The sequence below is a fragment of the Camelina sativa genome, chromosome 9 (genome assembly GCF_000633955.1).
Source record: "Camelina sativa cultivar DH55 chromosome 9, Cs, whole genome shotgun sequence".
NCBI classification, from domain to species: domain Eukaryota; kingdom Viridiplantae; phylum Streptophyta; class Magnoliopsida; order Brassicales; family Brassicaceae; genus Camelina; species Camelina sativa.
In genome coordinates, this window is record NC_025693.1 from 8,670,444 (window position 1) to 8,685,223 (window position 14,780).

Below are 14,780 nucleotides of genomic sequence, written 5' to 3' on the forward strand. Positions count from 1 at the left end.
TTTTAAACAAATCTTGATAAACTTTGGATAGAGACTGAGTTATCCTCAATGTGAATATGAAACTTATATCATGTGTACTTAATTAAATAAACCTTATATCATTTAGATAGCTTTAAGATCTCCAAATCAATTGATGGGAGAGATGTTCATATGAATGCCATTGGGGAAAGAAACTAGTGGTGTACGAGTGGCCTCGCTGTCATGTGCCATCGAGAAATCGTAGTTGATGACAAGATGGTGAAGAAACATTGCAATCTGAAGCCTTGCAAATTCTGCACCAGGACACAACCTCATTCCACCTCCAAATACCATGAACGACTTAGAAAAATTGACCAGCTGTTTGCCCTGTTTCAAAAATTTTCATCAATTTTTACATTCTTCGGATGATATATTTGATTAGATATCGACAATGCTTTACATAGACTAAAATCACTATATACCTCCCATCTCCAAGGATTAAATTCGTAAGGGTTCTCATATACCGTAGGATCATAATGCCTTAGTGAAGTTGCAACAAACACCATCCAACCCTTTGGAATCGTATATCCTGTTTACCAGTTTTCGCACCACAATACGTTCAATTTAGAAAATATTTTGAGAATACGTTTTGAATTAAGTGGCTGCAATTTAATAGTAATACTTGCCTTGGATTTCAACATCTCTTAAAGTCTTTCTAAACATTACAGGAGCCAGATTTACCAGTCTAAGAGACTCATTAATCACCTGCATTGCAACATATATATGCTTCGTTTTTAATCTTCTTCATATTATAATTGAAATTACTAAAAGATATCTAAAACTTACCATGTTGGTGAATGTCATGTCGTTTTTGTACTCTTCCCAGCTCACTTCAGACTTCTTATCAACTCTGTTTTGAAGGATAGCATTATGCTCTCTCTGCCATATTAAAAGCATATAATGTCAAATCCATGCTTCTCTTGCTTTCTTTTAATAAGTGAAAACTTGTTAGATATGTATCGATATATATTACCTTCAACTCTAAGAGAACTTTAGGGTTATTTGTAATGTACTTTACTGCCATGGACATGACCACAGAAGTAGTATCTTTAGCGGCGATCGGAATAGCATAGGTTTGGAAAATAACGTATTTGTCATCTAAAACGACATCTTCTATTATCGTATTGAGGATATCGTCATGTTTTTCTCCCGATTCTTTCCTTGATAAGAGAACACTTTTTATCACCTTCATTGCGTCTCTGCTTGCCTGTATGCAGTTAATAGAGACATTTTTAGACTTTTAGCGTCAAAATGTGTTGAATGAACAAAAAAAAAAGCGTAAAAATGTTCAACACATTTAAAACAAAATTTCTAGAATAATAAGTCTTGTTACAAAATTGAAATGTTAAGGCTTGCCAAGTCGACAAAATATACTATAGTCAACCACAACAAATTTCTATGCTCCATTGATTTATTCACAATGCATACATTAAATGTATAAATCTTAACTGATTGCATTTTAATCAATACAATAAAATAAACGGAGTTTCTCTCCTATGGCACATAAGTTAAAATATGTAACAAATAAAATTATAACAATTAATACACATTTGATTTGATTAATCACTTAAAAATCAGTATTTTTCCAACTGTAATTTAATATATAAAAAGCCTAAGATGTTATTAAAGGTTTCACGGGTTTAAATGCAACGGTTGCGGTTGCGATAGTTTATCGAAACATGCTTTAGGGTTTTAAGCGGTATTAGAATTTTTAAATGACTGATTTTTAAAGGTTGAAATGTGTCTTGCAGAAAATTTAAGATTGATTGATTAGTGCGTACGGCTAAGATTAAACAAAATATCAAACTAAATGTAATATATAATTAGAAAAAAGTTTAAAACACCAAAAATAGAATAATAAATTGACTATAATTATAATGAATAAATAAATTATTAAATAATAACCAATAGTTAGACTTCATATTTTCTAAACATGATAATTAATATGATATGATTATTTTTAGTGACTAAATTGTTTCTGAGAACCAACTAATATATTTCGAAATTTTATAAATTTAGAAAATATCATGATTCTAATGTTATTAATTTATTAAAGTTTTACTGTATAAAAGATATTTAAAAAATCAAAGACAAATTACTTACCATACAGGATCTGTACAACGCTTTCCAGGAAGAAAGACTAAAGAATGACTGATACCAATCAAGATTGAAGGCCATGAAGATGTTCTTCAGATTTTCTGCAGCCTCTGCTCCGAGGGTACTTATCAACTTGGGAATCAAGTGCTTTATTATCAACTACAAACGTAGCAACAATAGTATTGTTAAATAATTTTAATTCATCAATAGCAAAAAAATAAATAATAAAAAACTGATCTACATACGTTTCCAGCTGCCTCCTTAATATCGAAGCTCCCCACGCTAGCCTTTGATCTAAGACCCTCGCAGGTTCCTCGGTCGATGTTTCCTAGCAACTTCTTCTTCAAACCGTCAGGGCCAAAAAAGTTCAGAGTGATTTGTTTGAAATGCTTGTGGGTCTTCCCATGATTGATAATTGCTTCATCTTTTCCTAAGACTTTGCCAAACGCACCCGGAAGGCTAAATATGAAAGCCGTGTTCTCTTGCCGAAAAACCTCAACCATTACATCAGGATCTGTCACTACCACGGTGTTGGATCCAAAAACGTTGGTCCGAAATATTGTCCCGTACCTAAAACGTTCACAAGATTACAAACATATATTTGCAGATATACTTAAAGTATTCTAACACTTTACCTGGACATCCTCTTGGTTATAAAGGGTGAGGTCTCGTTGAATCCATAAGATTTAAAGAAGTCTAGTGTCTCTCCGATGATCGGGAAACCCATGGATCCTGGAGGTAACTTGCCATTGCACTTGGGGTTTGACCATCGGTACAACCATCTGCTGATCACTACGACAACTAAAGCTGTAACACATATTGAAACGTTCCAAATGATGTCCATTTTAGTGTGCCTTTGAAGTTTGAAGAGTTATTAGTTCGGATCTTTAGCGTCTCTTATATAGAGAAGAAGAAAATAAGTGCAACAGAGTTTTTATTGTGTCTTTATGACGTTATCATGATTTTTCAACATCCTTCTGCATATATAGTTTTTTTATATGGTCAGCCTCAGCCATAACGTTCTATCGATTTATTAAAATATTATATGATGTTTGGCGTTTCACTCCAAAATGAACTTTCTATTACAAAATTCAATTTTGAATCGTGGTTATGTGGAATTTTAAAAGAATTTAAGTTCATTGAAATGAGTGATTTAAACAATTCATTTTAAGTACGGAGCATATTATAGTCGCAAAAAACATTTTAAATATTTTTAAAAAATATAAATACGTTAAATAAAATAAAATTTCATGACAGTTAATTCAAACAGAAAAAAATTATTTACAAAAAAAATTTCGGACTTTTACAAAAAAATTGTTAACAAATATTATTTACATGTTGAAGTAGAAGCTTTCATTTGGGCTATGCGGTGCATGATCGGACACGACTACCAGGACGTGGCTTTCTATACGGACTGTTCAGACTTTGTAAAGATGGTGTTTTCTCCTCACGACTGGCCAGCTTTAACATCTTACCTCGATGATATCAAGATAGATCAAGCGGAGTTTACTTTTTTCTCTATCTTTAGTTTCCCGAAATGCGAATGTAAATACGGATTCTTTGGCACGCTAAGCGCGACTATCTCCACATTTTGTTTGTACTCATTTTCTCTTCTAATAGACTCATTTGAGCTGATTCTTTTGTTGTAAAAAAAAAAACTTCGGAAACAAAACATATCTTGAAAACAAACGATCTGGTCGAGCAAACTAAACAATCCACTTGCAAATTACAAATCTTACATAAAAAAAACTCAGTCACGCATATATTTGGTTTTTACATACTTTAGTAGTTTTATTTCTTTACTTATTTATATATAAATGATCTTTACGAGGGTTAATTTATCAATTTTTCTTTACATACTTTCAATTCGCTTAACATTTTTATGATAGCTTACCAATACGACTGCCAAAAGTTTTATAAACAGATTATTCAAAATATTTCAAAATCAACATAAATCCTATTTTAATTATCATAAATGAATCAAAATAAACGAAATAACCAACACTTATCCAATTATGAATTATGCATTTTAACGACAATTCAAAACTAAACCAAACAATAACCAATGGAAACAAAAAACGAGACTATAAATCATCTTCTTTTCTCTGCCATGATTTTACGGTCACATCGTTTTTAGTCTACAAAATAAAAAGAATTGTATAAGTATTACTATAACAAATACTTAGTGATACGATTCTCCAATCTGTACTTGTAACATCCGCGAACCAAAATGTACATTTTAGGGATGGGTGTCGATTGACACCATTGGTGGTGTCGGTTGATAACACTCTAATTTACATGTTTTTAGCATTTTTTTTTGTCCATATTTTGCATTGTTCATACCTCTAACTTAGCATTTTTAGACCATTTACTGTAGGAATCAAGTTTTAGAGCATTTAGGGTGTTGCAGTTCTGCATTTGCATATATTGGATGAAAACAGGTGCTAAAGAGCCAAAAATGGGGGAAAACAAGGACAACTCGAGCATGTACCCGAAGGAGCCATTGAGCTACAAGAACAAGTCCGAACCCCAACACGATCGAAGAAGATCCAAGAGCGCGAAGAGCAACCCGAAGATCCACCCAAGGATTTACCCGACTCAAGCCTCGTGTACCCCATCGAGTAGACCATCGGGCAGGTCTGGGAAGCTAGGTCAAATGGGTTTCCATATATAAACCCCCTCTTTCCCTAGCTCGCAAACGAGCACGCCGCATACCCTCAAACCAGAGAGCGAGAGCTTCTGTGAGAGAACTGAGCGACTCAACATTTTTTCTTGTTTTTGTACTTTTAATTTGTAGTTTTTCATAGATCTTTTATCCCTACTCTTTTCTACTCTACTCTATCTTTTTAATAATGTCATTTTCGTTTATTTCTATTGCTTTATCATTCGTTTCTATGTCCGAGTAGTGTAGCAAAGTTTCTAGGGATGGGATAGATGATTAGGTGTTCTTGATCGGTTAGGATGTTTTAGTTGATTGTTATGATAGATAAATTTCCTTCTAGGTTGATGTTCTTAATGCGGTCAACAGACCGACAGGTTGAGACTAGATCTAGGGCGTTTATAATGCTACAGGCCGAAAGGAGTAGATAAAATGCTTGATTAGGTCAATGCTAGAGGTATACTTAACTTTGAGTGACAAAATCAGATAAGTCTAAGTATACTGACAAAAATGAATTGTTCTTAATGCCTGCTTGTTCATATTGCTAGTGCGACAGTGTGGTAGTATGTTCAAGGTTGATTGTTGCTAGTGCGACAGTGTGATGACAAGGTTTTAGAGGTTCATTGTCTAGGAAATAATTGCTTGAGGCATGTAAGGCATCCGTATTGGTCTAGAACACTTAGGATTCGATTACCCCCATCCTTAGGAACTTTCGTATTTCATTTCTTGCATTTTCCTTACTTACTCGACCACTTACCCGATAACCTGCATCGAGTAATACCTCGAGCTGTTCATAGTTCACTTGCATACTCGATCATCCCACTCGATCCTGTACTCGATTGCTTGCATCGAGTAATACCTCGAGCTGTTCATAGTTCACTTGCATACTCGATCATCCCACTCGATCCCGTACTCGATTGCTTGCATCGAGTGCTTAGGTCGTGTGGTTTACTTGTTTATATTCTTTTACTTTTTCATATTAGGACTGTTAGAACCAAACCCCTCTATTGCCTGGCTTGACTTGCTTGATTCTGATTGCATCCTATCTGTTAGCACAACAACCATTTGGATTGATAACCCTTTGTACTACAACTGCATAGGGAATTGATACCCTTGGTGAAAACTAGTCTATCAATTTGGTGCCGTTGCCATTTGGTTGTTTACTTTTGCTACGTTTAGGATTTCAGGACTTGCCACAACCCGGAGGAGGAGTCCGAGGCTGAGAAGAGAGAAGAAACCGGGCAGAGACAAGGAGATAGCTCGGAGGAGTTTGATTTTGAGGAGTATGCATGCTCTCAAAAGCAACCGGTTGGAGTAAGAGAAGCTCACAAAAGGATCGGGTGGTTGAAAAAGATGAACAAGTTCTTAGTGAAGAAGGTGAAGGATCTTACCGGTTCAGTGAAGGTAATGGGAGGTCAGATCAAGGAGTTGCAAGACAAGGCAAGCTGTGCCTCAGCTCCTACCTCGGCACAAGCACCTACATGGATGGGGAGAAGCGGACCACTAGAAGGAACTCGAGGACTGCCACCTCCTGAACCTCAAAGAGCATCATCGTACGAGCCCCGAGCTGAGGAGGACATTACCCAACCAAAAGCATCGAGGAGAAGCCACTCTGACGCTTACCCGACACCCAATCCGATGGAGTACACGATGCACTATCCGATGCACCCATCGAGCACCCAATCGGGTGATTATGCTGCACTTTTTCCTCCACCGTACCAGATGCCATACACGATGCACCCTGCAAGTGGATACACCGATGATCATTCTGGGCCTCTTCCGCCATTTCTTTCCTACTACCCGATGCCCTACCCGATGCGCTACGCGATCCCACCCTCGATCAACACCTCGGATGCTGGTCCGAGTAAGTTGTCCGTGCACATTACTGAGCTCTCTGACGAGCAAACATCAGCACCTGCTGAAGCCGGAGACGACCCTGACTATACGTTGGCAAGTATGGAGGCTGCTGCAACCTCCTTCTTCACCAACCCATGAGGTACCACATTCATCCGAACTTTGTAAATAACATTGCATTTAGTTTAATTAATTTTGTGTGATTCTTGGATTATTTTCCAACTTTTATTTACACAGGGACTGTGTAATTTAAGTTTGGGGGAGGGTCCTAGAATGTATTTAACATTGTGTTTTATTTTCTTATTTTTATTATTTCAAATTTTTGCATGCTAGTTTTATTCATTTGAGTCTGCATTTATGTGCATTAAAAAAACCCAAAAAATTTGAAAAATTTCGAAAAAAAAAAAGAATGTTCATGTAGTTGCATTTACATATTAGGATTGAGTCTAGTTTGTTTCATATAGGATTGTTGCATATGCATTTTAGGGGACAATGATTAAAACCACCTTGTTTAAAAATCAAACTTTAGGATTGAAGCTACAGCCCTTAGTCACAGTTCATTGTTGCTAGATCAATCTTTGGAAAAAATGAAAAATCTTTGCTTAGATCCTTTGTGTCGATTGAATGCTTCCTCCACTTGCTTGAACATTAGAACATCTCTATATTATTGGATTTAATTTGAACTTTAATTGTCTTGCTTATGGAACTTGAATACTTGCTCATGGTAACTCTAAACTCGGGTTGGCACTCCATATTTTTACCAATCTTTTCGTTTAACCCGATTCATTTGTCCTACCCTTGAACCCAAACCTTTGTTTCAAACCTTGTTGTGAATTGTTGAGTGAGGCCTCTTTCATTGTGCTATAGGTTGTGAAACCTTGAGAGTATTGAGAACGACAAAGAACTGCCTCTTGATTTAGCTAAGTTAGATTTGAACTAGCTAATAGATTCGGTTTTGAAAGATAGGTGGTTAGAATGTTTATTTGGGGTTGAGTTGTGGAATAAAAAAAAAAAAAAAGAGAAAAGTCCCTAAGGTTAGAATTAATTAGCTCTAAGTATCTAAGTAAAAAAAAAAAGAAAAAAAAAAATTTCTTGCTATAGTCTCCTAGAAAGAAAGAAAATAATATATCTATATTAGGAGTTTAGCAAAGAAAGAAAAAAAAATTAAGAGCTAGAATTTTAAAGTCTAAAAGTCTAAACCTTAGAGAGTAAAAAAAAAAAAAAGAAGAGTTAAAATCAAGGGTTTGGGTAGTTAAATTCTAGGAGGTTTAAATAAAAAAAAAATGTATCATGAATGTATGAGAAAATGGTAGATCATCAAGAGTTAAGCTTTGTATGCCCAAATTGTTCTCAGTCTTAGATAATTTTCACGACTGTCTAGCATTCCACTTTTAGAGAGAAAACCACCTAAAGAATTTGCTTGAAACCACCTTATCAAAAAGCCTTACCCTTGAAACCGATTGAGCTTCATTCACCTTCCATTTGCAAGAATTCGCCAAACACTTAATTGAATGTGAAAGAGATGTTCCTTATCTTTAGTTGGAGGTTGAGCTAGATTGATGCATGGCAATAAACATATAAAAATATTTGTAAGTATGTTGATTGATCTTAGCACCATTAAACTATTTTTAAGGACTATAGCTTGCATCTTTCGGTTAGCATTTTAAGGTTATGAGTCCCCACTTTCAAACCATACCTTCTTACTTCCTTGCTAGAGGACTAGCAAGATTTAAGTTTGGGGGTCTGATAATACTCTAATTTACATGTTTTTAGCATCCTTTTTTGTCCATATTTTGCATTGTTCATACCTCTAACTTAGCATTTTTAGACCATTTACTGTAGAAATCTAGTTTTAGAGCATTTAGGGTGTTGCATTTCTGCATTTGCATATATTGGATGAAAACAGGTGCTAAAGAGCCAAAAATGGGGAAAAGCAAGGACAACTCGAGCATGTACCCGAAGGAGCCATCAAGCTACAAGAACAAGTCCGAACCCCAACACGATCGAAGAGGATCCAAGAGCGCGAAGAGCAACCCAAAGAGCCACCCGAGGATTTACCCGACTCAAGCCTCACGTACCCCATCGAGTAGACCATCAGGCAGGTCTGGGAAGCTAGGTCAAATGGGTTTCCATAAATAAACCCCCTCTTTCCCTAGCTCGCAAACGAGCACTCCGGAGACCCTCAAACCAGAGAGCGAGAGCTTTTGTGAGAGAACTGAGCGACTCAACATATTTTTCTTGTTTTTGTACTTTTATTTTGTAGTTTTTCATAGATCTTTTATCCCTACTCTTTTCTACTCTACTCTATCTCTTTAATAATGTCATTTTCGTTTATTTCTATGGCTTTATCATTCGTTTCTATGTACGAGTAGTGTAGCAAAGTTTCTAGGGATGGAATAGATGATTAGGTGTTCTTGATCGGTTGGGATGCTTTAGTTGATTGTTATAATTGATAAATTTCCTTCTAGGTTGATGTTCTTAATGCGGTCAACAGACCGAAAGGTTGAGATTAGATGTAGGGCATTTATAATGCTACAAGCCGAAAGGAGTANATGTTTTTAGCATCCTTTTTTGTCCATATTTTGCATTGTTCATACCTCTAACTTAGCATTTTTAGACCATTTACTGTAGAAATCTAGTTTTAGAGCATTTAGGGTGTTGCATTTCTGCATTTGCATATATTGGATGAAAACAGGTGCTAAAGAGCCAAAAATGGGGAAAAGCAAGGACAACTCGAGCATGTACCCGAAGGAGCCATCAAGCTACAAGAACAAGTCCGAACCCCAACACGATCGAAGAGGATCCAAGAGCGCGAAGAGCAACCCAAAGAGCCACCCGAGGATTTACCCGACTCAAGCCTCACNACCCCATCGAGTAGACCATCGGGCAGGTCTGGGAAGCTAGGTCAAATGGGTTTCCATATATAAACCCCCTCTTTCCCTACCTCGCAAACGAGCACGCCGCATACCCTCAAACCAGAGAGCGAGAGCTTCTGTGAGAGAACTGAGCGACTCAACATATTTTTCTTGTTTTTGTACTTTTATTTTGTAGTTTTTCATAGATCTTTTATCCCTACTCTTTTCTACTCTACTCTATCTCTTTAATAATGTCATTTTCGTTTATTTCTATGGCTTTATCATTCGTTTCTATGTACGAGTAGTGTAGCAAAGTTTCTAGGGATGGAATAGATGATTAGGTGTTCTTGATCGGTTGGGATGCTTTAGTTGATTGTTATAATTGATAAATTTCCTTCTAGGTTGATGTTCTTAATGCGGTCAACAGACCGAAAGGTTGAGATTAGATGTAGGGCATTTATAATGCTACAAGCCGAAAGGAGTAGGTAAATTGCTTGATTAGGTCAATGCTAGAGGTATACTTAACTTTGAGTGACAAAATCAGATAAATCTAAGTATGCTGACAAAAATGAATTGTTCTTAATGCCTGCTTGTTCATATTGCTAGTGCGACAGTGTGGTAGTATGTTCAAGGTTGATTGTTGCTAGTGCGATAGTGTGGTGACAAGGTTTTAGAGGTTCATTGTTCTAGGAAATAATTGCTTGAGGCATGTAAGGCATCCGTATTGGTCTAGAACACTTAGGATTCGATTAGCCCCATCCTTAGGAACTTTCGTATTTCAATTCTTGCATTTTCCTTACTTACTCGACCACTTACCCGATCAGGTACACGATAACCTGCATCGAGTAATACCTCGAGCTGTTCATAGTTCACTTGCATACTCGATCATCCCACTCGATCCTGTACTCGATTGCTTGCATCGAGTGCTTAGGTCGTGTGGTTTATGTGTTTATATTCTTTTACTTTGTTCATATTAGGACTATTAGAACCAAACCCCTCTATTGCCTGGCTTGACTTGCTTGATTCTGATTGCATCCTATCTGCTAGCACAACAACCATTTGGATTGATAACCCTTTATACTACAACTGCATAGGGAATTGATACCCTTGGTGAAAACTAGTCTATCATCGGTCGACACCAATATTTTTTGGTTCGATTAGTTTGATGTAATTATCGATTTGGACCAGTTTGGTTTAGAGAAAACCATTAAACCGAGTTACTTAAGGGATTTGTCGACCAGAAGGGTTTTGGAAGTTTTGTTTTGGTCGCCGTTTCTCTTGTTTTTGAGAGATAAGAGAGAAAACTTTGTTCTGGAGATTTTTGGTGTTTTTGAGGAGATTGTTGGCTGTTCATGGGAGACCTGAGGCTAGGAGGGTGTTAGAAGCTTGTTGGGAGTGTGGGATTCGTCATTGTTGGTCAGAAACTTCCTGCAAAGAGGTGAGTGCTTGACCATGACTTATCTAAGCTAAGATCTCTAGTTTTTCTGTGATTTGGTGCTTATGTGGTTGTTTCTTTGAGTTCTGTATGGTTATTCGTGGCTGCTACGGCTGGGTTTTGGCTTCTAGGGATGCATGGAGCGGATTGGAGAAGATTGGAGGCAAGATTTAGAGTTTCTGATTAAAGGAAATTGATGCTTGGCATCTGTGTCGATCGACACCAGTTGGGGGTGTCGGTCGACACCAACGAGAGGATGGCTCGACAACTTTGGCGAGTGTCGATCGAGACCATGTGGAGGTGTCGGTCGACACAAACTAGGGTTTTGGGGAATGTCGAGCATAGTGTCGGTCGATACCAGATTGTCAGTGTCGATTGACACCATCTGGTATCGGTCGACACCCTTCCTCAGTTACAATGAATGTTGCGATGCTTTGTATATCGCCTGGTTTGATTTATTGATTGATGTTTGTGGCATGTAGAGATCTTATTGCTTGTGTGTATAGCCCAGTAGATGGGAGGATTGTCTCACTGAGTGTTTAGAAAATACTCATGCATCTCAATTTGTATTTGTGGTGCAGCTAAAGGCAAAGTGTGATCGTGGAATCAAGGAAATGAAGAGGAGAATGTTCTAGGGTCTCGATTGGATGTTTTCTGGCATTGCTAGGTTGCTAGAGTTGGGTCATTAGAATATTGCTAGGTTGCTGGTTTTATGTTTCCTGATGATTGGTATTGGATTATTGTTATACTTTGATATTGGATATTTATTATTGGTTATTTGTTGGTTAATTATATTGTTTCTGTTATCCGCTGTTTGTGTTTGTAGTTAGATGGCTACTGGATATGGGATCACTAGTTGTAGAGTATTTATTATTATTATTATTCTTATTTATTATTTTTTTTAAAACGGGTCGGGTCGTTTCAGTTTGGTATCAGAGCCCTTACGGTTCTAGGTTTGGGTTCACTAGGCTTTGTGCTGTAGATGTTTGGGATTTGCATGCTTTGATTGATTATGTGAGTTAGTCAATTGTGTGTGGCATGGAGTCCTAGAACATCTTCTTCGAGCCTACTGTGTGATCCCACAGTGAGTTTTATTTCTGTGTTCTATATAATTGCTTGCTTAGTCTTCTGTTAATGGTAGTGCAGATGGCAAGAGGTGATGCTGTTTCTGGTCGTGGACGCGAACGCGGTCGTGGTAGGGGCAGAGGCCCATCAGTGAGTGATATTGTGGACCAGAGTGTGACAATTGAGGGTGTTGGAGAGTCGCAGGGTGTCCAGGAGGATTCCATGAGTGTGGCCGGAGGGGCGCTGTTAGTGCTCGGGCGGCCGGTGATGCTAGGGTCCCGGGTGTGGAAGTTCCAGCGGTCGAGTTCCTGGAGTTGATTTTGCGGCTTTGCTAGCACAGGTGTTGGAGCAGTTACTAGCACCAGCTCAAGCTCAGGTAGTGCCACCAGTGGTGGCAGAGGAGCGGGATCCAGTGGCTGCGGATGTGGGAACACATGGTCATTATTTTTCCATGCTCAAGGAGATGGGTGGCATTGAGACTGCGCGGTTTTCGGGTGGTACAGATCCTACCGCTGCAGATGCGTGGAGGACGAGTGTTGAACATAACACGTGTTGTCANGGGGGGGGGGGGGGGGGGGGGTAGTTTCTGAGGGTCATTAGACGATCTAGGGGAGTGGATATTCAGATCGTAGGAGAGACGTGGCCAGCGAATTTTCTTATCAGTCCAGTAGAGTAGTATGATGTTATCCTTGGGATAGATTGGTTGCATCAGCATATGGTACATGTGGAAGTGTCGGTCGACACAAACTAGGGTTTCGGGGAATGTCAAGCATGGTGTCGGTCGACACCAGATTGTCAGTGTCGATCGACACCATCTGGTGTCGGTCGACACCCTTTCTCAATTATAATGAGTGTTGCGATGCTTTGTATATTGCCTGGTTTGTTTTATTGATTGATGTTTGTGGCATGTAGAGATCTTATTGCTTGTGTGTATAGTCCAGTAGATGGGAGGATTACCTCACTGAGTGTTTATAAAATATTCATGCATCTCAATTTGTGTTTGTAGTGCAGGTAAAGGCAAAATGTGATAGTGGAATCAAGGCAATGAAGAGGAAGATGTTCTAGGGACTCGATTGGATAATGTCTGGCATTGCTAGGTTGCTAGAGTTGGGTCATTAGAACATTGCTAGATTGCTGGTTTTATGTTTCCTGATGATTGGTTATTGGATTATTGTTATACTTTGATATTGGTTATTTATTATTGGTTATTTGTTGGTTAATTATATTGTTTCTGTTATTCGCTGTTATGTATTTGTGGTTAGGTAGCTAGTGGATATGGGACCACTAGTTGTAGAGTAATTATTATTATTATTATTATTATTATTATTATTATTATTATTATTATTATTATTATTATTATTTATTATTTTTTTTAAAAACGGGTCGGATCATTTTACTACTATACTATACACACAAACAATTAATTTTTACGACAAACAATTAAACAACATGAAACAATCGAACCATGGAAATGATGAACACAATCCACACCCAAAAACCACTGATGTCGATCGACATATACCCTCATGATGTCGACACTACCCCTCTACATCACTACATATGCAATGGTGTCGACCAGTACTTCCACATGGTGTCAGTTGGCATACATCTTATCTTCACTCGCGACCTATGACTAGTGTCGATCGACACCCATCTGGTGTTGGTCTAAACATATGTTTTCGATCTATACTCCATTTGTTAACAGAAAGACCACTGAAACACTCTCCAACGACAAGCAACCACAGATTGCATGCACACATAAGGTATCCAACAAACAACAACACTAAACACAAGGAAATCAATCACACATCACAAAGCACATATATACACAATCTTAACGCTTAGATAAACCATGGTCATACACTTACCTCTAAGAACGACGTTATAAGTTAAATATGCCCAAAAAAAACTAGGATGTCAGTGTTTTAAAAGAAATGTTTAGCGTTTTCTTAAAAACCACTAAATTGGGAGCGAATATAACCTAAACTGTAAACTTAAAAAAATTCTTGGTGTCAAGCAACACTCTCTTGGTATCGATCAACACCAAATCCAAAAATTGGCTCTTTGGATCACATGCGTTAAAAGTTTACCGATTTACACATTGGTTTTGGTCTGCTAGCAAAGAATGGAACATGGGCAACAACATTTGTATATAACTTCATTGATTATTTTGTATATACACTTCTAGTATTACACATCTTTCTCCGTGAGATTCGCCATTCAATAACTTTTAAGTATTTGATTGTACGAATTCGATTTTGTGTCCGAACATTACCGTTTTTTACCTCCCAATCCATTCAGAATTCTTGTTGATCATCGTTGATCCGTCCATAGTTTTACCGACTCCTCCATGGAATATCATTATCGATCTATAGTCACTCTCTATTATACGGAGTAACGTAACTTAGTATAGTCAAAATTCGGTGAGAAAATAGAGCCAAATGGATTGAACCAATAGATCAAAGACACTTTCCAAAATGTAGTGTACAAGGACAGTTAGATACCCTACAATTAACTCTCATAGAGATTTTTCTTTTTTCTTTTTTTTTTCTCTTTTTCTTCCTGGTGTATAAGTTAAGCAGTAACTAAACAACAAGTCAACCAAATGTTTTTATATGTGTTTAGATTTTATAAAAAGTATTATAAATGACAGCGAGGATAACGCATACCAATTAAATATAGTTAAAACAAAACATGATTCATGACTTATGAGGCAAAATCACCATATACTAACATATTAGGCAAAATCAAGATACCATATCATATACCAAGATCCATTCCAAGTCATTACAAATAT

General features: G+C 37.4%; 1 protein-coding gene across 2 annotated transcripts in view; it reads right to left on the reverse strand.

Annotated features, from left to right (window-relative positions):
* LOC104710750 (cytochrome P450 708A2-like) overlaps window positions 1–3,068 on the reverse strand; it is a 3,990-nt gene extending 922 nt beyond the window's left edge. The window contains exons 1-8 of one of the 2 annotated variants that reach the window (XM_010427400.2): window positions 2,751–3,068; window positions 2,361–2,685; window positions 2,122–2,274; window positions 992–1,225; window positions 805–897; window positions 645–723; window positions 441–547; window positions 279–345 (exon numbers count right to left, since the gene is read on the reverse strand). In XM_010427400.2, coding sequence (XP_010425702.1) covers window positions 279–345; window positions 441–547; window positions 645–723; window positions 805–897; window positions 992–1,225; window positions 2,122–2,274; window positions 2,361–2,685; window positions 2,751–2,959 — 1,267 coding nt within the window. In that variant the 5' untranslated portion in view covers window positions 2,960–3,068. Of the gene's footprint in view, window positions 1–47; window positions 346–440; window positions 548–644; window positions 724–804; window positions 898–991; window positions 1,226–2,121; window positions 2,275–2,360; window positions 2,686–2,750 lie in introns of those variants that run through there. The other variant, XM_019230414.1, reaches the window with a different exon arrangement.